This window comes from Oncorhynchus mykiss, chromosome 17 (assembly GCF_057628025.1).
Source record: "Oncorhynchus mykiss isolate SJ-2025 chromosome 17, ASM5762802v1, whole genome shotgun sequence".
Classification (NCBI taxonomy): Eukaryota; Metazoa; Chordata; class Actinopteri; order Salmoniformes; family Salmonidae; genus Oncorhynchus; species Oncorhynchus mykiss.
In genome coordinates this window covers 21,750,308-21,774,296 of record NC_143038.1, presented here as the reverse complement: position 1 = coordinate 21,774,296, position 23,989 = coordinate 21,750,308, and the positions used below count along the sequence as shown (strand labels likewise).

The window sequence follows — 23,989 nt, the reverse complement described above, 5'->3', positions numbered from 1 at the left end:
AAACAGGCTATAGGCTACATGTGCACCACCAAGTCAGAACAGTAGGTTAAGTTAAGAGGGGAAAAGGGACAAAATGATAAGGGTGAGGCACATGGGCTACTAAAAGCTTACTACAGAAACATACACTTAGCATTACTTTCTTAGCTACATTATACATATCTACCTGGCATATTACATCATTTATGCAGCAGCATGCAATACAGTTTTTACTCACCTTGTTGTGCTGTGCTCACTTGAACAGGAAGTTGGAGCGGCGGTCCTTCGTGGGGAAATGTTGTCATCAAAGTCTGGCATTCTCTGGATTTATGGTGCTTTCAAGACAACTGGGAACTTGGAAAAAAAACAAGGTTGATCCATGACGTAGGTCATCTTCAGGTCGGAGCTCTAGAAAGAGGCCCGAGTTCCCAACTTAGAATTCCAAGTTGGATGACCATTCAAAATGTATTTTCCCAGTCTAATTTTTTCAGAGTTCCCAGTTGTCTTGAACTCAGTGAAGTCTGAGATTTCCCAGTTCTGAGTTTCCAGTTGTTTTGAGTGCAGCAGAAGTGATGCTGGATTGACAGCATGGCCAATGTTGAATGTTTATCCTTTTAAACTTGGAAAATAGACCTGTAAACCCAGACTTGGACCACACACCCACTCCACTGAAGGCTAGTGATTGCTTTGCAATGCTTGCAGTTTGCCACTGATTCTTTCCTAACCACTCATTAGTGAATTTCTGATTTCCAACTTATTGTGTAATATTTTACCAATGGCCGATGAGCACCGAAGTTTACATACACTTAGGTTGGAGTCTTTAAAACTCGTTTTTCAACCACTCCACAAATTTCTTGTTAACAAACTACAGTTTGGCAAGTTGGTTAGAACATCTACTTTGTGCATGACACAAGTAATTTTTCCAACAATTGTTTACAGACAGATTATTTCACTTAATCACAATTCCAGTGGGTCAGAAGTTTACATACACTAAGTTTAGTGTGCCTTTAAACAGCTTTGAAAATTCCAGAAATTGATGTCATGGCTTTAGAAGCTTCTGATAGGCTAATTGACATCATTTGAGTCAACTGGAGGTGTACCTGTGGATGTATTTCAAGGCCTACCTTCAAACTCAGTGCCTCTTTGCTTGACATCATGGGAAAATCAAAATAAGTCAGCCAAGACCACAGAAAACAAAATGTCGAACTCCACAAGTCTGGTTCATCCTTGGGAGTAATTTTCAAACACCTGAAGGTACCACATTCATCTTTCCAACGATAGTACGCAAGTATAAACACCATGGAACCACGCAGCCGTCATACTGCTCAGGAAGAAGATGTGTTCTGTCTCCTAGAGATGAACGTACTTTGGTGCAAAAAGTACAAATCAATCCTAGAACAACAGCAAAGGACTTTGTGAAGATGCTCGAGGAAACAGGTACAAAAGTATCTATATCCACAGTAAAACAAGTCCTATATCGACATAACCTGAAAGGCCACTCAGCAAAGGAAGAAGTCACTGCTCCAAAATCACCATAGAAAAGCTAGACTACGGTTTGCAACTGCACATGGGGACATGTTTCATCAGACCGGAGAACTCTTTGGCAAGCCAAAGAACACCAGCACAACCGTGAAGCACGGGGGTGGCAGCATCATGTTGTGTGGGTGCTTTGCTGCAGGAGGGACTGGTGCACTTCACAAAATAGATGGCGTCATGAGGTAGGAAAATTACGTGGATATATTGAAGCAACATCTCAAGACATCAGTCAGGAAGTTAAAACCTGTTAAGGATATGGCAGACATACGCCCCCTTTGGAGAGATTGGGTACCCCTAGTAAACTGGAAAAAAAATCTGTCAAAAATTGCTAATATATGCAAATAAAAATTATTATTGGATAGAAAACACTCTAAAGATTCTAAAACCGTTGGAATTATGTCTGTAAGTATAGCAGAACTCACAGGGCAGGCATTCTTCCAAACTAGTTTTTGTGGCCATGAAAGTTGGAGCAACTTTGACGTCATGCCCCCACCCTTCCCAACCAGCTATGATTCTGGGGACACTTTCTATCTCTTCCGCTAGATGTCCTCTTTCAGTAGAGCTTTGAATCGTTCAAATCGCGCGAGAATTGACCCTATGGGAGTGAAATTAGTGCGTGCCACGAGAGAATAGGCTGTGCGTATGGGCGCGAATTGGTCCCAGCCATTCCTTTGTTCCAGCACTCAGGAGAAGGGCAGACGATGGCCGATTGAATTGAAGTTTGTTTTGCGTGTCTAAAACATCATAAAGCTTGCTTCTGCACTTAGTTTGACCTGTTTAGTCGACATATAATATGTAATTTTGAAGTTTTGATGCGCAACTTTTCCGGACCAGAGGACGTTTTGGGTGCATTTCAGCTGATGTTATTAGCAGTAGCTAATACAAAGACGCAAGACTTGAAACCAAACGATGTATTGGGTAAGTATGAAGCCTTCCAGAACATTCTGAACGAAGACCATCGAAGGTAAGGGAATATTTATGCTTAAATCTGTGTTTCTGTTGACTCCAACATTACGTAGAAATGTAGCTTGGAACTGAGCGCTGTCTCAGCATATGGAATAGTGTGCGATTTCTGTAACGTTAAAAATAAATCTAACACAGCGGTTGCATAAAGAAGCAGTGTATCTTTCTAACTATATGTAGAACATGTATATTTAGTCAAAGTTTATGATGTCTATTTACGTTATCTTGCCGCGCTACATAGATTTCCTGCGGGCATTTTTGAGTAATTTCTGAACGTGAACTCACTGTAAATGGACATTTATGGATATAAATGGCATATTATTGAAAAAAAAATATGTGTACTGTGTAACATGTCATATTACTGTCATCTGATGAAGATTTTCAAAAGGTTAGTGATTTATTTTTTAATCCTGCGTTTGTTGATTGCATGTTTTGGCTATTCAAATGAGCTGTGTCTGGTGGTGGTTTTACATATATATGTGCTATGTTTTCGCCGTAAAACATTTTAGAAATCTGACTTGCTGGCTAGATGAACAAGGTGTTTATCTTTCATTTGAGCTATTGGACTTGTTAATGTGTGGAGGTTAAATATTTTTAAGAATATTTTTGCGTTCCATGCGCCACCGTTTCAGCTGAACGTGGGAGGGTTGATTCCCAATTGGGAACCAGTATCGTAGACAGGTTAAAGCTTGGTCGCAAATGGGTCTTCCAAATGGACAATGACCCCAAGCATACTTCCAAAGTTGTGGCAAAATGGCTTAAGGACAACAAAGTCAAGGTATTGGAGTGGCCATCACAAAGCCCTAACCTCATTCCTATAGAAAGTTTGTGGGCAGAACTGAAAAAGCTTGTGCGAGCAAGGAGGCCTACAAACCTGCCTACAAATCCTTGCACTCTGTCAGGAGGAATTCACCCAACTTATTGTGGGAAGCTTGTGGAAGGCTACCTGAAACATTTGACCCAAGTCAAACAATTATTATTATTATTTTAAATACATTTTTACCCCTTTTTCTCCCCAATTTCGTGGTATCCAATTGTTGTAGTAGCTACTATCTTGTCTCATCGCTACAACTCCCGTACGGGCTCGGGAGAGACAAAGGTTGAATGCGTCCTCCGATACACAACCCAACCAGCCGCACTGCTTCTTAACACAGCGCGCATCCAACCCGGAAGCACCAATGTGAGGCTACACCGTGCACCCGGCAACCTTGGTTAGCGCGCACTGCGCCCAGCCCGCCACTGGTGCGCGATGAGACAAGGACATCCCTACCGACCAAGCCCTCCCTAACCCGGACGACGCTAGGCCAATTGTGCATCGCCCCACGGACCTCCCGGTCGGTTACGACAGAGCCTGGGCGCGAATCCAGGGACTCTGATGGCACAGCTGGCGCTGCAGTACAGCGCCCTTAACCACTGCGCCACCCGGGAGGCCCAAGTCAACAATTTTAAAGGCAATGCTACCAAATACTTATTGAGTGTATGTACATTTTTGACCCACTGGGAATGTGATGAAATAAATAAAAGCTGAAATATATAATTCTCTCTACTATTATTCTGACATTTCACATTGTTAAAATAAAGTGGTGATCCTAACTGATCCTAATTTTTACTAGGATTAAATGTCAGGAAATGTGAAAAACTGAGTTTAAATGTATTTGGCTAAGGTGTATGTAAACTTCCGACTTCAACTGTAAGCATCACAAATAACGTATTATTAGCAACGCTAGCTTGCTTAGCCGGCTAACTAAAATCTCATTGGTTGAAGAGTTGTGCCGAATACAACGGCACTCATGTCATAGTTATGACTTCACCAACCTGGAGACACGAGAGCCAGAGGCTCAAGGGGTCTCAAACTACCGGCCTGCGGGCCAAATGCTTGTCTTAGTAAATGCTGTTCACTGCCTGCATAGTTCCCTTAGAGGTGGGTGGTATTTCTCAAAGTGAACCCTGTTCTGGTTTGATGTTGCGGCAAGCATGTTGTAATCGTAGCGATTGGTACACAAAGCATAATAGCACTTTCCTATTGGGGAGCACAGAGGATGACTTCTCCTACTCTGGAGATACACCTGGCACCAGCTCTCCCTTATCACAGGTGAGGGGGTTTCAATGCGGGAGGGGATGGGTGTTGTTGTCACATCAATGCAAATGAGGCTAGAGGCCAGGTGTGGAACGTATCACAGATGGAGGGGCACAACACCACAGTTTTCCACTCCGTTGGCATCAAGGTCAAACGGTGCATGTTATCTTACTCACTCACTCACCCTCTTTCTCTCCCTCCCTCTCGCTCTCGTTCGTTAAAGGGTGCAGGAGTTCAGAGCAGGGAACACAAGCACCCTCCTGAACCCGGTGCTTCGCAAGCGCACACACAGGGCCTCATAACAAAGTAGTGTCTCCATTACCCCCCTCACCCCCACCCCCATCACCCTCCCCAAGCTTAACTGCGTGGTAAGAGTTGAGCAGATGCAGCCTGCACTTTTAAAAACAACTTGCCATGTCACTGCTAGTTAAAAAAGCATGAAACACATTTTTATCTGATCAACAGAATGACCTAAGGGCTTTCTGTGCCTCTCTGGCCATATCAACACAGCCTTGGCATTGCCTGCTTTCTAGCACCAAAGTCAGACAGGTGTTGTAACTAACCTGTGCTGTGAGTGGTGGGGAGTTTTTTTGGTTGCCAGAGAGGAGATTGTAAACACACATTAATTATGAAAGAAAAACGGGTTGGGGACAATGCCCCATGTGTATATGTGTTTATACTTACATGGAACACACTTCGGTGCACATGTACACACATGCTTCCATGGTGGGTCTCTGAGTGGGGAATATGCATGGCTGGGTTATTGTACTGTCCCAACATGTTTGTCTTCTTTTGTCTGTAAATCTCACTTTCTGAGCATGTGCGTTCCTGAGCATGTGAGTTCCTGAGCATGTGAGTTCCTGAGCATGTGCGTTCCTGAGCATGTGCGTTCCTGAGCATGTGAGTTCCTGAGCATGTGAGTTCCTGAGCATGTGAGTTCCTGAGCATGTGAGTTCTGAGCATGTGAGTTCTGAGCATGTGCGTTCCTGAGCATGTGAGTTCCTGAGCATGTGAGTTCCTGAGCATGTGAGTTCCTGAGCATGTGCGCTGTAATTATTTACTACCACATTGAGCAACATTTTCCACTCCCCCAATTAAACCTGAGATTGTTACTGTACACACCAAGGAATGTTTTTCACCGAGCGAGTGACAATTGTCCTGCCATATTTGTCCATCTCTGAAAAGTCCCCTTCGTAGTAGTACTTTTCTTTTATCTCTTTATGAATGAGACACCAAATACAGAAGAATCTCAACAAAGCTTAAATGAGAAGTGTAAGCTATGTTACACAGTACACCAGTTGTCATAACACTGTTATCTGAACTTGTCTGTCACAATGAGGTAAACAACCCTCACTTTCCAGCATGCAACATGAAGCTCCTAAGCGCTTTCATCTTTTAATGAGGCGGTCATAAAGAGAGAAAGAAGGACATCTGACAGAGGTGGGCACTGTCACTCTCAGGGTAATACTGTGTTTGTGTGTGTCATGTCAGATGACGTTCTGCACTGGTGCTACATTAAGAATTAACTTCAGTAAATTAGGCATGTGACTTTCAATGGGCCTCTTCTGTCAATTCTCTACGACTCCCTCGAGAAGACCCCAGTCCATGTCAGTAACTGCGTATCTCTTCTCCTCATTGTCACATAACCTCTTCAAAGTGAGAAAGAAAGCACACCTACTCAATGGGTCATTGACCGTGTAGAAAAACAGAGTGGGAAACTGGGAGTGCTTCCAAAACAGCCGAGACAACATGCAGCGTCAAAGCTTGCCACCCGACAAAAGGTTAATGATCCTTGCGGAAAAACAGGTGACAGAGATCTATTTTGTTTCCTCAGTCAGGTGGCAAAATGCCTATTAATAGTGTGTGGAACGACCTCCGATGATGTAGGATGATATCGGAATAAGTGGGACATCTTTTGCATTTCTGTCTTCTGTGACCTCTTTCGACATCTATCCAAAATAGTATCTCAACACATGAAACATTTCTGAAATCCTTAAGATGTTTCCCAGCAATATTCCATACTCACAAAAAGCTTACTTCTCTCAAATGTAGTGCCCAATTTGTTTACATCCCTGTCAGTGAGCATTTCTCCTTTTCTAAGATAATCCACCCACCTGACAGGTGTGGCATATCAAAAAGCTGATTAAACAGCATGATCATTACACAGGTGCACCTTGCGCTTGGGACTATAAAAGGCCGCTTTAAAATGTGCCGTTTTGTCACAACACAATGCAACAGACGTCTCAAGTTGAGGGAGTGTGCAATTGGAATGCTGACTGCAGGAATCTCCACCAGAGCTGTTGCCAGATATTTGAATGTTAATTTCTCTACCTTAAGACCCTTCCAACATTGTTTTAAAGAATTTGGCAGTACGTCCAACCAGCTTCACAACCACAGACCATGTGTAACCACGTCAGCCCAGGACCTCCACATCCGGCTTCTTCGTCTGCGGACAAGCTACCTGGACAGCTGATGAAACCGAGGAGTATTTCTGTCTATAATTGTCACGCTGGTATAAAGGATTTGGAAACAGGCGCAGGAATACACAATAGGGGTTTTTAATACACCCAAAACTAACATGTATACAAAAACACTGGGCTGTACCCAAACACAAGAGCGAGGGTAAACCTTGTTGAACGACCTGGGATACCCATAATACACAATATATAAAGCACGCAGCATAATAGCTGCACCAATGCATAATAGCTGCACCAACGCATAGGTACTCTCACGACCAACGGACATGGGAACAATAACCGACAAAGACAAGAGGGCACATATATAACATACTAATCATGGGAAATGGGAACCAAGTGTGTGTGATCAGACAAGACAGTCCGGGGTTGATGATAATGAATCCCGTTCAGTGAAGCTTAGAAAGCCAGTGACGTAGACCTCCGGGAACTGGTGAACAGAATGAGCAACTGTACCGGAGGGATCCGTGATAATACCATTCTCCCATTCTTCTCTGCGGATCCTCACAAGCTCTGTCAGGTTGGATGGGGAGCGTCGCTGGACAGCTATTTTCAGGTCTGTCCAAAGATGTTCGATTGGGTTCAGAGACAGAGACTTGTCCCGAAGCCACTCCTGCGTTGTCTTGGCTGTGTCCTTAGGTTCGTTGTCTTGTTGGAAGGTGAAACTTCGCCCCAGTCTGAGGTCCTGAGGTTTTCATCAAGCTCACTGTACTTTGCTCCGTTCATAATTCCCTCGATCCCGACTAGTCTCCCAGTCCCTGCCTCTAAAAAACATCCCCAAAGCATGATGCTGCCACCACCATGCTTAACCGTAGGGATGGTGCCAGGTTTCTTCCAGACGTGACGCTTGGCATTCAGACCAAAGAATTCAATCTTGGTTTCATCAGACTAGAGAAACTTGATTCTTATAGTCTGAGAGTCTTTAGGGAACTTTCGGTAAACTCTAAGTGGGCTGTCATGTGCATTTTACTGAGGAGTGGCTTCCGTCTGGCCACTCTACCATAAAGGCCTGATTGGTGGAGTGCTACAGAGATGGTTGTCCTTCTGGAAGGTTCTCCCATCTCCACAGAGGACCTCTGGAGCTCTGTCAAAGTGACCCTCGGGTTCTTGTTCACCTCGTTGACCAAGGCCCTTCTCCCCTGATTGTTCAGTTTTGCTGGACTGCCAGCCCTGGGATGAGTCTTGGTGGTTCAAAACTTCTTCCATTTAAGAATGATGGAGGTCACTGTGTTCTTGGGGACCTTCAATGCTGCAGCAATGTTTCGGTACCCTTCCCCAGATCTGTGCCTTGACACAATCCTGCCTCGGAGCTCTACGGACAATTCCTACGACCTCATGGCTTGGTTTTTGCTCTGAAGCACTGTCAACTATGGGATCTTAAATGGACAGGTGTGTGCCTTACCACAGGTGGACTCCAATCAAGTTGTAGATACATCTAAGGGATGATCAATGGAAGCTCAATTTGGAGCAAAGTGTGTAAATACATATGTAAATAACCTATTTCTGTTTTTTTGCAAAAATATCTACAAAACTATTTCCTCTATGTCATTATATGATATTGTGTGCTGATTGTTGAGGGAAAACATGTATTCAATCTATTTTAGAATAAGTGTGTTATGTAACAAAATGTGGAACGAAGGGGTCTGAATACTTTCCGAATGCACCGCATCTACACATGTGGCAGTGTCGGTGGCGACCTGTCATTCAGGGCAGGTGGGGTCTTGCCTGTTTTGCATGTTATTTTGGCATTAATACGTGTCACATATCAGTTTGCAAACCATGTAAAAAATATATATATATAATTGAGTTAATAAAGCCACATACAAAGATGGTCTCTTTTTTGTTTTCTTGAGTAAGGCAGCTCCAAAGTGCAGGTGTTTCAGCCTAGCTCAGTGTTTTCTGTGGTGGTGGGGCAAGCCTGCAGAAAATAGAAGCATTGTGCCTGATTGGCTCAGTGTTCTGTCACTCATGGGAACTCATGGGGACACTAAGTTGCAGGCCAAGTCTAAGTCCTTAGTAAGAGTAGACATTGAACATTTCAGCCCTTTGGTTCCTGTCATATAGTTTTATTATAAGTGCCCTTCCAAGAAGGCTCAAGGTCCATTGGCCACAGATAAAATTATTTCAAATCACCTTATATGTACAGTAGCTTTGATTGGATTGATCATGTCAACATCTTACTTTCAAAATCTTAGCTAACAGTCATCATCATGAATCAAGTGGACAATCTACTGGCAAATCCTATTTAATCCTTGTCATTTGAAGAGAAATAATGAAGATACATTTTTGATAAAACGTATCAGTGCTCATCGGCCATTGGACATGGACCCATTACACAACAAGGTGGAAATCGCTAATTCAACAAGGAATCAGTGGCTAACTGCAAGCACTGCAAAGCAATCACTAGCCTGCTATTCAGTGGAGTGGCTGTGTTTTTTCCCCCCTGAGTTCCCACCATAAATACAGAGAATGCCAGACTTTGATGACAAAGTTTGATGACAAAATTTGCCCACAAAGGACCGCCTCGCCATCTTCCTGTTTAAAACCAATACGGGATCGGTGTCCCTATTACGGGATGGTTGAGTGGCTGTAAGTAACAGCCAACTTTCCAGGACATAGTCATGTCTTATAGGGGCAGAAAGCTTACATTTTTGTGAATCTAACTGCACTGTCCAATTTACAGTAGCTATTACAGGGAAAAAATGCCATGCTATTGTTTGGGGAGAGTGCACAACAACAAAAAATAACTGGTTTGTTACATTCACCTCCGAAGGTAAATAATGTACTTACATTCAGTAATCTTGCTCTGATTTGTCATCATGAGGGTCCCAGAGATAAAATGTAGCATAGTTTTGTTTGATCAAATCCATTTTTATATTCAAATGTAGGAACTGGGTTCTACAGTTTGAACCGTTGCTGTCTCTGGCTCCACACCGACCCCGCCCGGCCATCTAGATGTGTGAAAGTGAGTGTATATGTCAAGGCTCAGGAGAAAATGTATCAATTGACCAATTTGGCACATTTGGGCAGACACAATATTGTCCAGTATTACAATGCTTCACTGGATCAATCTGAAACTTTGTGCGCACGCTGCTGCCATCTAGTGGCCAAAATCCAAATTGCACCTAAACTGCTATATTATATTATGGCCTTTCTCTTGCATTTCAAAGATGATGGAGAAAAAAAATGCAGGTTTTTATGTTTGTATTATCTTTTACCAGATCTAATGTGTTATATTCTCCTACATGAATTTCACATTTCCACAAACTTCAAAGTGTTTCCTTTCAAATGGAATCAAGAATAGGTCCTGAGCTACAGACAGTTAGATTTGGGTATGTCATTTTAGGCAAAAATTAAAGAAATGTTACAATCCTTAAAAAATGTATTGTATGCTGCTTCATAAATGATGTAATATGCCAGGGCGATATGTATTCGATATGTATAAGAAAGTAATACTACGTGTATGTTGTGTTGTATGCTGTTAGTAGCCATGTGCCTCACACTAATAATTTGGTCTATTTTCACCAATGCGGTATTGTAAACACATAGTTCATGACCGGTGTGTGATTGTTTGCAGACTTTCTTTTGTACAGCTTTGACAGTCCTACTGATAGTAGTGGTGGCGCTTGGCTTGCATGTGCAAATTCAGCACACACAACATTCTATAATAGAATTGTGTTATTTGACGTGTCAAAATAAAAGCTTATTTAATGAGTCAAATAGTGTTATTTGACGTGTATCTTTTTTGACATCCAAATACCCAAACAGCGTTCAATGTGCCTCACCCGAATCATTTGGTATTTTTTCACCTCTTAAATTCACCTACTGTTCCAACGTGGTGGTGCACATGTAGCCCATAACCTGTTTTATAGATATGTAGTCATCCAATATTGTAAGAGCTTTCATTGGCTGCTTATTTGCCCCCTTTATTTATCCTATGGTTCTGGAACACTGTAAGAACGGCCCATTATCTGAATTCTGTTGCTGTACATTTCAAAAGTGCTGAACAAATAGTTATATTGACTACGTCCGTCGTCACGCTCGCATGTAATGTCTTAATCGAAATTACGGAATGTCTCTTATCCGCTCGTCGTCCACTTATGCCATAGCAAGTACATCTTAATTGTCATTAGAAACCACATTTATTTAAGCAAGTCAGCCATATCAGCTATGTTTTTTTTTAAAGCAGGAAACGAGGCTGAATGAACTGTTTCGCTGTCAGACAGGGCTCTGCTGATAACCAGGTGTAGCAGTGGTTAGCAGCAATTAATGTATTGTTTAGTGCTGTTTTGTGTAGTGGCTTTGCTGATGCATCCCACTTTTTTTGTGTGGCCCCACCAAGATTTACATGCTAAAATCGCCACTGGTCAGTGTCATGTTTGTGTTTTGTACGCACTATGATTGTACCCATGTGTGTGCTCCTGTGTTAGGGGATTACAAAACCCACATGCCCCCCCTAAGCACTCCAGTAAACATTTCTCAAGGTTCAAGGTTATTACGATGGCAACTGACACTCAGTGAGTAAGCACTTTTATAGGGCAACAACATGGTACTTCAAAACCCCAAAACATGCCATCCTCATCGCTGACATGCCCTCATAGTGTGACTGCTGATGGTTCAAGCGAACTGCGTCACCTTCAGTTTAGGCCGATATGTTTATTTATAAGTGATGAGGCAAGCGCACTTTCTGCGTCTATCTGGGGTCATGCGATCCTCACAATTTGGATCCATAAATGAATGGTGTGGGCTCGCCGGCCACACCATGCAAGCCCAATCCCTGATTGGTTATGAATAAACATTGTCAGAGTATATATATTGTGGTAGGCGTCACAGTTCCAAGAAACGAGAACACTGAAACTTCCAAGTTTCCAACAAAGCAAATACATTCATTCGTGTCCCAGTATTTATTCTTTATTAGCCTATCACAGCACGAGAATGAGGGCACAAATCCAAAAGGTACCACAGATAGTAGAATTGTTAAAAAAGAAAACGGTTGGTTTGCAGCACTTCAAGCGCACATCTTCAGTGTGCGTCCTGGACCCGAAGGATGCTACATTGGTTGCGCCTTGTCGACACAGTCTTCCCTCGCAGACTCAGAGCCTGGACTCGATACCTGGACCCACCAACTGGCCCTTATTTGGCAGTTTGATAGAACTACTACTCAAAGGAGGGCTGCAAAGACAACACAATGCATTGGTAAATTATAACAAAAATATATTATAACGAGAAGAATAATACAAACTAAAAACAATTCGACAGATGTTTAATTTTATTTCATTTTAATAAAGAATTAAGTTGTTTTATTTGTGGATTAAATGTTTTGTGTCTGATATTTCTTCCTTTTAGATTGATTACCATAAGAAATTCGGAAAGATTTTCAGGATGAAACTCGGCTCCTTTGAATCGGTCCATATTGGCGCACCTTGCTTAGTGGAGGCACTCTACAGAAAGGAGAGCGCTTACCCACAGCGTCTGGAGATCAAACCCTGGAAAGCATACCGAGACTTAAGAGACGAGGCATATGGACTTCTCATTCTGTAATTGGCACTTTTCAGTATTCCTATGATATCATGCTATTTGCTCAACAGAAATACACAGGTATCTATTTTAACAGACGTAGCCTACTAATGAATATATTTCCTGATGATTTTCAGGGAAGGGGAAGACTGGCAGAGGGTGAGAAGCACGTTTCAGCAGAAATTGATGAAACCCACAGAAGTCGCGAAACTTGATGGAAAAATAAACCAGGTTTGTAAGATAATTTATCTGCGTTAAAACAGCACATTTCAAGGTGAATTTGATCAAATAAGGACTTTTTATTGTCTCCGAAATGTAGGTGTTGGCCGATTTCGTTAGTAGAATTGGGCAAGTGACTGACAATGGACAATTTGTGGACTTGTACTTCGAATTGAATAAATGGTCAATGGAGAGTAAGTAGCCTATTGTTTATAATATAAATAACATATTTGTGGCTAGATATACATATTTACAATAAAGATTGTTGCTTATATGTAATGTGGATGTATTAAATCATTTGAATTATTCTAATGATAATTTCATTGTTTTAAAAACAAAATTAAGTAAAAGTCTTATTAGAATGAATGGACATTATAATTGATTTGCTACTGAGGAAAAGTTAAATCAATAACACATTAATACATGTTGTTGCTCAATTAATGTTTTATTATCTAATTACAGCCATTTGCTTAGTGCTCTACGACAAACGCTTCGGACTTCTGCATGACAATGTCAACGAGGAGGCTATGACTTTTATCACATCCATAAAGACGGTAAGTGGTCATTGATTTTACACATCCAGTTACTATCTGCATATAGTGATTCAGGTATTGTGGGTGCAGCTGAAAACCCCTGGCTTGGGGATGATTTTAGTGATCTTTTTGTGACAGAGCTATACTGCGATATCGCTCTGAGCCTATAGATAGAGTGCAGTTCACTTTAGTGAGTGGGCTAATCACCACTGCTACAATTACTGATGAATCAGTAGACTATCTGAAACTGGTCTCTGAGCAGGCAGGAATTTACCGGGGCAAACTAATATCTTCAGCAGCCAGGAGACATGCATGTATTTACAACATCTTTTAAACAACATTTTGTTATAGTAACCATGGTCCTGTGCTATAAGTTGATATTGAAACACTGGAGGTAATATTTGAAAATGACTGGTTGCAACTATAAATTGTTACATTGTCATGTACTGTATGTCTTTATTTGATTGTTACATTTAAAGTCTCTCTCTCTCTCTTTCCCTCTCTCTCTCTCTGTGGATGTGTAGATGATGAGCACATTTGGCGCCATGATGGTCACGCCAGTGGAGCTCCACAAAAAACTGAACACCAAAACATGGCAGGACCACACCACGGCATGGGACCGTATATTCAGTACAGGTAAAAATTCCTCCTACTCTCGGTCCCCTCCCCATCCCTCTAAAGAAACCTCCCCTCCATGTCCACTCTCTCACCCTAAAACCTCAATGCCCCCTGATCTCGCTCCCAACCACCGCTAAAGCAACCACATCGCACCCAACCACCGCTAAAGCACCCCCCCTAGTCACTTCCAACTGCCCTCCCTCTAAGTGACCTCCTCTCCATGTCCTCTCTCCCTCTGATGAAACCTCAATGCCTGCCACGTTCACTTCCAACCCCTCTCTTGACACCCCCCAATCCTTCCACCCGGAGCGTGTCCAGATGACGTATTACCCAAGAACCGCTTTGAGCAAATTTCCAGTCAGGTGATAGGAGAGAGAGAGAGATATGAACCGGGTGCCTCTACGATCAGTGGTGGAAAAAAGTACCCAATTGTGATATTTGAGTAAAAGTATTGATACCTTAATAGAAAACTACTCAAGTAAAAGTCACCCAGCAAAATACTACTTGAGTAAAAGTCTAAAAGTATTTGGTTCTAAATATACTTAAGTATCAAAGTAAATGTAATTGCTAAAATATACTTAAGTATCAAAAAGTAAAAGTAATTTCAAATTCCTTATATTAAGCAAAGTAGACAGCACCATTTTCTTGTTTTTACTTTGTACAAATAGCCAGGGCACACTCCAACACTCAGACATAATTTACAAATTATGCATTTGTGTTTAGTGAGTCTGCCAGATCAGAGGCAGTAGGGATGAATTGGACCATTTTCCTGTCCTGCTAAGTGTTCGAAATGTAACCAGTACTTTTGGGTGTCACGGAAAATGTATGGAGTAAAAGGTATTTTTATTTTATTTATGAATACACTGAAGTAAAAGTTGTCAAATATAAATTATAAAGTACCGATACCCCAACAATTACTTTAGTAGTGTTTGAGCATGTTTACTTAAGTACTTTACACCACTGTCTGCGATCCATGCACTTGTCTCACCCCCTCTTACTCAACACAATCAGAGTTGTAGTAAACCGGATGACCTAAGGGGGAGAACACTGCCAAATATTTGTAGTAGCGGGAACAGGGATGGAGGGGAGGAGGAGACGTGGGAGTGGAATGTTGGCTCAGGGCCTTGCTACGGATCGTTTGTTGTGCTGCTTGCTTGCCGGTGGCTTGTAGGCACCTGTCCACCCTCTCTTACACACACATATATGTATATACACAGGTGCGGGGGGGGGGGGGGGGGGGGCTCTATTTTGTGTGTGTGTGTGTGTGTGTGTGGCTTTAAGGCCTAATTGTCAAGACATGTCATTGGAAAAAGGAAAAACACAACCTGTCCTGATGTTTTCATCTGATTGTCAAACAAATCACTTAAAAAAGTAGGCTACCTACGCACATTCAGTCCACCCAAATAATTCCTGCCTCCAATCAAAAACACAACGTGTAATGACATTTGGCGATCGTCATTAGAACTTCACTCTTGTAGCCTGGATTAATCGATACTCCTTGGTGACAAAACAACCTTCTTGTAAAAAGAAAAGTCGGGACACATGAAAAGGGACTGAAATACAGGACTGTCACGGGATGACAAGTGCAGTCACAATGGGATTTTTCTTTTTAAACCACAGAGGTGGGCTGTATCGCATTAGTGGATACTCACACTGCTCTCAGGTCAGGTCCGCCAGTTTTGACTTGCAGAAGTTACTTTTCATAGCAGGTTAAGAGTACTTACACAGCAGGTTAGGATAGTTAACATGACAGGTTAGGAGAATTAACGTAGCATGTTAGCAGAATTAGGTTAAGGTTAGATAAAAGGTTAGGGTTAGGTAAAATCCTAAAATTGTCCCCGATGCCAAACAGGCCTGCCTGCCGAACAGGCCTGCCCTGGGAACAGTCTTGGGTTCCACTGATTTGGAAAAAGCTTTTACCATTGTAGCAGTTCAAAATAGCATTTCAAATAAAAAGGAGAATGGTTCAATTAGCATTATTTTGATTTTTGTTGCATTTAAGGGGTCTCAACACTCATTCCCCTCCTATACGTCATTGTAATTAAGAATTTGTTCTTAAGTGACTTGCCTAGTTAAATAAAGGTTAAATAAATACAAATAATAAACAGTGGCCGTGTATGTTGTCCTCGTGGCCAGGTTCAGTAGATAAAAGATGGTTGAGGGCTTTTGAATTTAGCGATAGGGAGTGGAAGTGAGAGCATTTTCTGGCTTGTTAAATATCGTTGACTTGTTTGTAGAAGTTAAAATTATCATTGTTTATGACTGGTTACAGCCTTTCACAAATGAGAATCCATGTTTTGGTGAATAAAGTTGACCATTTAGAATGGCTTTAAAAATGGACTATATGCAGTCATTGTTACCTAGCTTTAAAAAAAACATCTGTCAGTTAATTATTTCGCGTTTGTCTCTTGTTGTTGTCCGCAGCCAAAGTCTACATAGACAAGAAGATAAAGCGCCATGCAGGGGCAACAGGGCCCAGTGACGACTTCCTGTGTGACATCTACCGCCACAGTCACCTGTCCAAGAAAGAGCTGTACGCCGCCATCACAGAGCTCCAGATCGGAGGAGTGGAGACGGTAAGGATCAGTTGACAAATGTAACAGAGATGGTTCGGTGAATCACACTTGCATGATGAGTATCCTTGCTAATAATTTAGCGTCACAACACTGAAGTGTGATAGTCCTCAAATTTTTCCGGTGAACTGTGATGAGTTACATTGCTTGTCACCTGAAGACTTGCTTAATGACTAGGTTTTAGCGGGACCCGGATTTGAATCTCGGTCGTACAAACAAAAACATGGACAGATTTATCATTCACTTGCACCAGTGACTAGTTTGCTTTTCTATTTTCTGAAAAATAAGAGGGGAAAACATGACACTCCTTTATTGTTGATGACTTTCACCTTACTTCATTTCTTGCTCCCATACATTGTTTTAACTAATTTACTCTACGCTTGAAGTGGTATTCCCTCCCTGTGAGAGAAGAAACAAACAGGTGCAAACTGTAATAGTAGTGGTTCAAAGACTGAGGTAATCTGGTCTGCAGTCCAGATGTGACAGAAACAGCCCTTGAGGAACCCCTCACGTTCCTCAGCTCCATCTACTGTAGGACCCCCTCTATGGAATGCAGTATATAGTATCTCTCTGAATGAGTCTGACATCTCTCTCTCTCTCTCTCTCTCTCTCTCTCTCTCTCTCTCTCTCTCTCTCTCTCTCTCTCTCTCTCTCTCTCTTGATGTTTTCTAGACTGCCAACAGCATGCTGTGGGCTATTTTCAACCTCTCCCGTAACCCCTGCGTTCAGAAGAAGCTGCTCCAAGAAATCAGAGAGGTTCTGCCTGCTAGTCAGACTCCCAGTGCCAAGCACCTCCAGAGAATGCCTTACATCAAGGCCTGCCTCAAGGAATCCATGAGGTACAGTAAGACATTCCACTGGGATGTGACGCAAAAACAATAACATTGCAGTCATCGTGTACTGTATGTCATTCAAACCGGTACACAAGTCCAAAACAAATGAGTTGAGGCATGGGCGCTTGACTTTGTCTGAAAGTGGGTGCGCAAAAAAAACTATAATAATTTTGAATGAAACACAAAAATAAATAAAACATTGGTTGTTGCAATTTTTAAACCATTTCCTGCAATTCTGCACTGTTTCTTCACAGGGGGAATCCATATTAAATATATTGAACTTGAGTACTTTTTATCATAAACATGACAGATAACAAATCCTAATTTCTAAATTGCACAATATATATTCAGTCAATAAAAAAACAAGTGCCATTTAAGACTGATTTATTGAAACCACAAAGTCAACTAGTTATATTATATTGTGGAACACAATCTTCAAAAAGGCAGTAACCTCAGCAGTGGCGCTTGCTTGTAAAAGCCTATTACTGTGCAATGGCATAGCCTTGTTTTGTTAATTTAGCAGACAATACACTTTTATTTCCCAAGCCCTTATCACAGTCAACACACACCTAATTTATAGTAAAACAAACTATGTGATATATCAGAATAAAATAGATCAGAATATTTTTTCGAATGAAAAAAATTGGCAGTGTGAAGTGATGATGCGCATCTCGCGTCGAGAAAAGAGTGATCATTTGAAACGGGGCTCAATTTGGCGAGTTGAAAGAAAAACATTTTAGGGTTAATCGGTCTTCTTTTTAATATACAGAAATTTCGATTTACAAGTGTTTTTTGTAGTTTAATGCAGAAACTCACACAGATAATGTCTATGAATTTTGACAAATGAGCTATTTTCCTTTCAACTTGCCTTTAAAAAAAGGTTTGAGTATGTTTAACTGATCCTAAATAGCTTACACGTACGTACATGTATCCTCCTGCTTCAAGACTATATTTCCAAACACTTTTTTCAAATTCCTGCAGGTTATCGCCGTCAGTTCCCTTCACGAGTCGGACCTTAGACAAAGACACTGTGTTGGGGGATTACTCCATTCCCAAGGGGGTAAATGGATTACTTCGTTTTCCATCATTTAAGAGCTCATGTTGGGGCGATTACAGTCTCGGCTCATTTAACATTTGATTTGAGTGATTTTTATTTTTCATTTGCAGACAGTGTTGATGATCAACAGCCATGCTCAGGGTGCCAATGAGGAATACTTCCACGACAGCAGCCGGTTTAAACCAGAGCGTTGGCTAAAAGAGAGCAGTACCATCAACCCCTTTGCCCATGTGCCGTTTGGTGTTGGGAAGAGGATGTGTATTGGGCGGCGTCTGGCAGAGCTACAGCTGCAGTTGGCACTCTGCTGGGTAAGAACAACCTCCTGTGCCCCCAAAGTGGCCACCAAGTTGCCAACATTGTAGTATTACCGCAGGTTGGGCTTAACACCTGTGGGCGATATACAGTATATTACTCCGTCTTCCTGCGTCAGGTTTCAATGTGTACAGTCCCTTTTCACATACGTTGTGTTCTAGCCTGAATTGAAAATGTATTCAATTTATATTTTGTGTCACTAGCCAACATACAATACCCCAATAATTATGTTTTTAGAAATTGTTACAAATTAATTCAAAATAAAAAGCTGAAATGCCTCAATAAGTTTTCAACCCCTTTGTTATGACAAGCTTAAATAAGTTCAGGAGTAAACCTCTGCTTAACAAGTCACATAATAAGTTGAATGGACTCACTCTGTGTGCAATCATAGTGTTGAACATAATTTTTTTATGACTACCTCATCTGACTACCACATCCTGTTTGCAACAAGGCACTAAAGTAAAACTGCAAAACCTGAGAAAGACATTAACTTTATGTCCTGAATACAAAGCATTATGTTTGGCATAAATCCAACACCACTGAGTACCACTCTTCATATTTTCAAACTGCGTTATGTTATGAGTATGCTTGCTATCGGCATGGCCTCGAGAGTTGTTTTAGGATAAAAAGTAACAGAATAGAGCTAGGCACAGGTAAAAACCTAGAGAAAAACCTGGTTCAGTGTTCTTTCTAACAGACACAGGGAGACAAATTCACCTTTCAGCAGGACAATAACTTAAAACATAAGGACAAATATACACTGGAGTTGCTTACGAAGATGACATTGAATGTTCTTAAGTGGCCTAGTGACAGTTTTGAGTTAAACCGTCTTGAAAATCTATGGCAAGACTTGAAAATGGCTGTCTAGCAATGATCAACAACCAACTTGACAGAGCTTGAATCATTTTCTAAATAACAATGTGCAAATATTGTACAATACTGGTGTGCAAAACTTGTAGAGACTTACCCAGAAAGACTCACAGCTGTAATTGCTGCCAACGGTGACTCTAACATGTAAACATGTATTGACTTAGGGGTGTGAATACTTATGTAAATGAGGTATTTCTGTAGTTACATTTCAATATATTTGCAAAAATTTCTAAAAACATGTTTTCACTTTGTCATTATATTCATATTGAATTCAGGCTGTAACACAACAAAATGTGAAAAAAGTCCAGGGGTATGAATACTTTCTGAAGGCACTGTATAACTTTAAGTTCCAAGAAGACTTTGTCCTGCAATGTGTGTTAACCTTGAAAAATGGTTTCATGTCACCATGTGAGTCTTACCTCAATTGATACTGGTTGTCCTTTTACATGCCCTTCATAATCTAATGATTGCTCCTTTTTCCTGTCTTTCTATCAGGTCATCAGAGATTATGAAATTGTGGCGACAGATAGTGAACCAGTTGAAACGATCCATTCGGGGACGCTTGTTCCCAACCGTGAACTCCCTGTGGCTTTCATTAGACGATGAGGTAAGAATAACATTCACCCTTGAATATACCTCAAAATCATACATATACTGAAACTTACAGTGCCTTCGGAAAGTAGTCAGACCCCTCGACTTTTCCACATTTTGTTACCTTAGTCTTATTCTAAAATGGAATACATGTTTTTAATAATAATCAGAAATCTACACACACTACCCCATAATGACAAAGCAAAAACAGGTTTTTAGACATTTTTGCAAATATATTCAAAATAAAAAACAGAAATACCTTATTTACATAAGTATTCAGACACTTTGCTATGAGACTCAAAATTAAGCTCAGGTGAATCGTGTTTCCATTGATCATCCTTAAGATGTTTCTACAACTTGATTGGAGACCACCTGTGGTCAATTCAATTGATTGGACATCATTTGAAAGGCACACACCTGTCTATATAAGGCTCCACAGTTGACAGTCCATGTCAGAGAAAAAACCAAGCCATGAGGTCGAAGGAATTGTCCGTAGAGCTCCAAGACAGGATTGTGTCGAGGCACAGATCTGTGGAAGGGTACCAAAATATTTCTGCAATATTGAAGGTCCCCGAGAACACATTGGCCTACATCATTCTTAAATGGAAGATGTTTGGGACGACCAAGACTCTTCCTAGAGCTGGCCGTCAGGCCAAACTGAGCAATCGGGGGAGAAGGACCTTGGTCAGGGAGGTGACCAAGAACCTGATGGTCACTCTGACAGAGATTTAGAGTTCCTCTGTGGAGATGGGAGAACCTTCCAGAAGTACAACCATCTCTGTAGCACTCCACCAATCAGGCCTTTATGGTAGAGTGGCCAGACGGAAGCCACTCCTCAGTAAAATGCACATGACAGCCCGTTTGGAATTGCTAAAAAGGCACCTAAAGACTCTCAGACCATGAGAAACAAGATTCTCTGGTCTGGTGAAACCAAGATTGAACTCTTTGGCCCGAATGCCAAGCGTCGCCTCTGGAGGAAACCTGGCACCATCCCTACGGTGAAGCATGGTGGTGGCAGCATCTTGCTGTGGGGATGTTTATTAGCGGCGGGGACTGGGAGACTAGTCAGGATCGAGACAAAGATGAACGGAGCAAAGTATAGTGAGATCCTTGATGAAAACATGCTCCAGAGCGCTCAGGACCTCAGGCTGGGGTGAAGGTTCACCTTTCAACAGGACAATATCAATAAGCACACAGCCATGAACACAGGAGTGGCTTTGGGAAAAGTCTTTGAATGTCCTTGAGTGGCCCAGCCAGAGCCCGGACATGAACCTGGAACGACCTGAAAATATCTGTGCTGCAACGTTCCCCAACCAACCTGACAAAGGTTGAGCGGATCTGCAGAGAGGAATGAGAGAAACTCCCCAAATATTAATGTGCCAAGCTTGTAGTGTCATACCCAAAAAAACTCAAGGCTGTAATCAATGCCAAAGGTGCTTCAACAAAATATTGAGTAAATGGTTTGAACACTTTTGTAAATGTGATATTTGAGTTGTTTTTTTGTAGATTTTTTAAAATGTCCAAAAACCTGTTTTTGCTTTGTCATTATGTTGTATTGTGAGCAGATTGATGAGGGGAAAAAATTATTTAATCAATTTTAGAACAAGGCTGTAGCATAATTTGTTTTGGAAAAGTCAAGGGTCTGAATACCTTCCGAATGCACTGTAAATCAGAGTAAAGACAATATATACAGTACCAGTCAAAAAATTTGGACACACCTACTTTCTTTATTTTTACTATTTTCTACATTGTAGAATAATAGTGAAGACATCAGAACTATGAAATAACACACATGGAATCATGTAGTAACCAAAAAAATGTTAATCAAATCAAAATATATTTTATATTTGAGATTCTTCATAATAGCCCCCCTTTGCCTTGATGACAGCTTTGCACACTCTTGGCATTCTCTCAACCAGCTTCATGAGGTAGTCACCTGGAATGCATTTCAATTAACAGCTGTGCTTTGTTAAAGTGAATTTGTGGAATTTCTTTCCTTCTTAATGTGTTTGAACCAATCAGTTGTGGTGTGACAAGGTAGTGGTGGTATACAGACGATAGCCCTATTTGGTAAAAGACCAAGTCCATATTATGGCAAGAACAGCTCAAATAAAAAAAGAGAAATGACAGTCCATCATTACTTTAAGACATGAAGTTCAGTCAATCTGGAACGTTTCAAGAACTTTGAAAGTTTCTTCAAGTGCAGTCGCAAAAACCATCAAGCGCTATGATGAAACTGGCTCTCATGAGGACCGCCACAGGAAAGGAAGACCCAGAGTTACCTCTGCTACAGATGATTACTTCATTAGAGTTACCAGCCTTAGAAATTGCAGCCAAATAAATGCTTTTAGAAACAGGTCTCAACATAAACTGTTCAGAGGAGACTGCGTGAATCAGGCCTTCATTGTCGAATTTCTGCAAAGAAACCACTACTAAAGGACACCAATAATAAGAAGAGACTTGGTTGGGCCAAGACACATGAGCATCGGTTTTGATGTCTTCACTATTATTCTACAATGTAGAAAAGAGGAAAAATAAAGAGAAACCCTTTAATGAGTAGGTGTGTCCAAACTTTTGACTGGTACTGTATATTGTATAAATAGATATATATCTCATATCTCAAATTAATATAACACACACACACTTGTGGAATAGACACCAGCTAGAATGCGGTTTTAACCAATCAGCATTCAGGATTAGGCGCACCCGTTGTATAAACACACAATATATAACTATAAAAAGGTACATTCAACTCCACAAAAATAAGAAAACATATATTAGCAGGTTGTGAAATGTTGTATTTGATTCCATGTGTTATTTTCTCCAAAACAGGCTTCAAACACAGATCATTTGGACCTCACTACAGAAAGATAATAGATCTAGACCTGAATGTCCAGAGAGACTCCCTTTATTGCTGCTCTGTAAATAACAAAGAGAAAATATCAGATCTAAATATATTTTTATGTAATCCTGTCACATATACCTCAAACTAATATAAATGCATTTAAACTATTAACTATGAGAGTTAGCCTACTTGTTGACCAATAACTTTTAGCTTGTGTTGTAAGACAACTGCACTTTACTGCCCACTAATCTTAAACAACTGTTCTTATGTCAAAAATGTTAAATAAATTATGACTTTTGTATATGTTGTCTTTGTATGTTAAAGTATATACATTACATGAATAAAAGCTACTTGTGTATTTTTTTCCCATTGTGTATGAAGTGCAATAATAGTGTCAACATGATGTACATTTATCTTACTGATATATCGTCTTATAAAAAGAGAAGATAGAGGTAAGTAAAGGAATACAGGTATAAACTCCATGCCGCAAGGGGCAATGTGTGATCAAAAGTCGACAGTCGACAAACTGATATAACTCTGTTTTAGAGCCTTATTGATAAGAAGAATTTGAATGATATTAAATGGTTTTTCAACCAATTGGCATCCTATAGGGAGAAGGTTTCAGTCTGGAGAATATACTGCATCATAGTCAATTATATTATATTTAATTAATATTATTATTTAATTTCACACACACAAGACATTGATTTGAAATACACCGCTGGGTATTTAAGACAGTGTACTTCTGCCATCTACTGTTCAAAACATATACTTTATGGTAAAGTCGAGATGTCTTGTATCTCAATAAGGAATTTATTTGGACTGGATTACATAATAATGTAATTTCTTATTACATCATTTATGTTGACATTGTGAAAATGAATCTGCAGTAATGTTTCATTTAGTTTTCTTTCGGTATATATGGGAGCTAAAAGCTGAATTGCATGCAACGGGAAATTCAAAAACACATAGCTAAATCAAATAAAATCAAATTC

At 40.8% G+C, this 23,989-nt stretch overlaps 1 protein-coding gene and 1 long non-coding RNA gene across 2 annotated transcripts in view; one reads left to right on the top strand and one right to left on the bottom strand.

Annotated features, from left to right (window-relative positions):
* The window catches only part of LOC149975859 (uncharacterized), a 944,026-nt gene that overhangs the window by 297,905 nt on the left and 622,132 nt on the right, over positions 1 to 23,989 (bottom strand). The window lies entirely within an intron of this gene.
* LOC110493887 (1,25-dihydroxyvitamin D(3) 24-hydroxylase, mitochondrial) lies at positions 11,707 to 23,352 on the top strand. Its single transcript, XM_021568449.3, has 12 exons — positions 11,707 to 12,222; positions 12,373 to 12,563; positions 12,681 to 12,774; positions 12,863 to 12,956; positions 13,225 to 13,316; positions 13,820 to 13,931; positions 16,338 to 16,489; positions 17,159 to 17,325; positions 18,301 to 18,379; positions 18,487 to 18,684; positions 20,054 to 20,165; positions 22,982 to 23,352. Exons 1-11 carry the CDS (start codon positions 11,962 to 11,964, stop codon positions 20,162 to 20,164), a joined length of 1,551 nt encoding a protein of 516 aa, XP_021424124.2. The 5' UTR covers positions 11,707 to 11,961; the 3' UTR covers position 20,165; positions 22,982 to 23,352.

What these genes read in the sequence shown, in the direction of transcription:
- LOC110493887 (XM_021568449.3), top strand. Translation starts at nt 11,962, where the DNA reads ATGAGGGCACAAATCCAAAAGGTACCACAGATAGTAGAATTGTTAAAA. An exon ending in AAAGACAACACAATGCATTG is followed by an intron (nt 12,223 to 12,372) that starts GTAAATTATAAC and finishes TCTTCCTTTTAG; the next exon opens with ATTGATTACCATAAGAAATT. An exon ending in ATTACTCCATTCCCAAGGGG is followed by an intron (nt 18,380 to 18,486) that starts GTAAATGGATTA and finishes TTTCATTTGCAG; the next exon opens with ACAGTGTTGATGATCAACAG.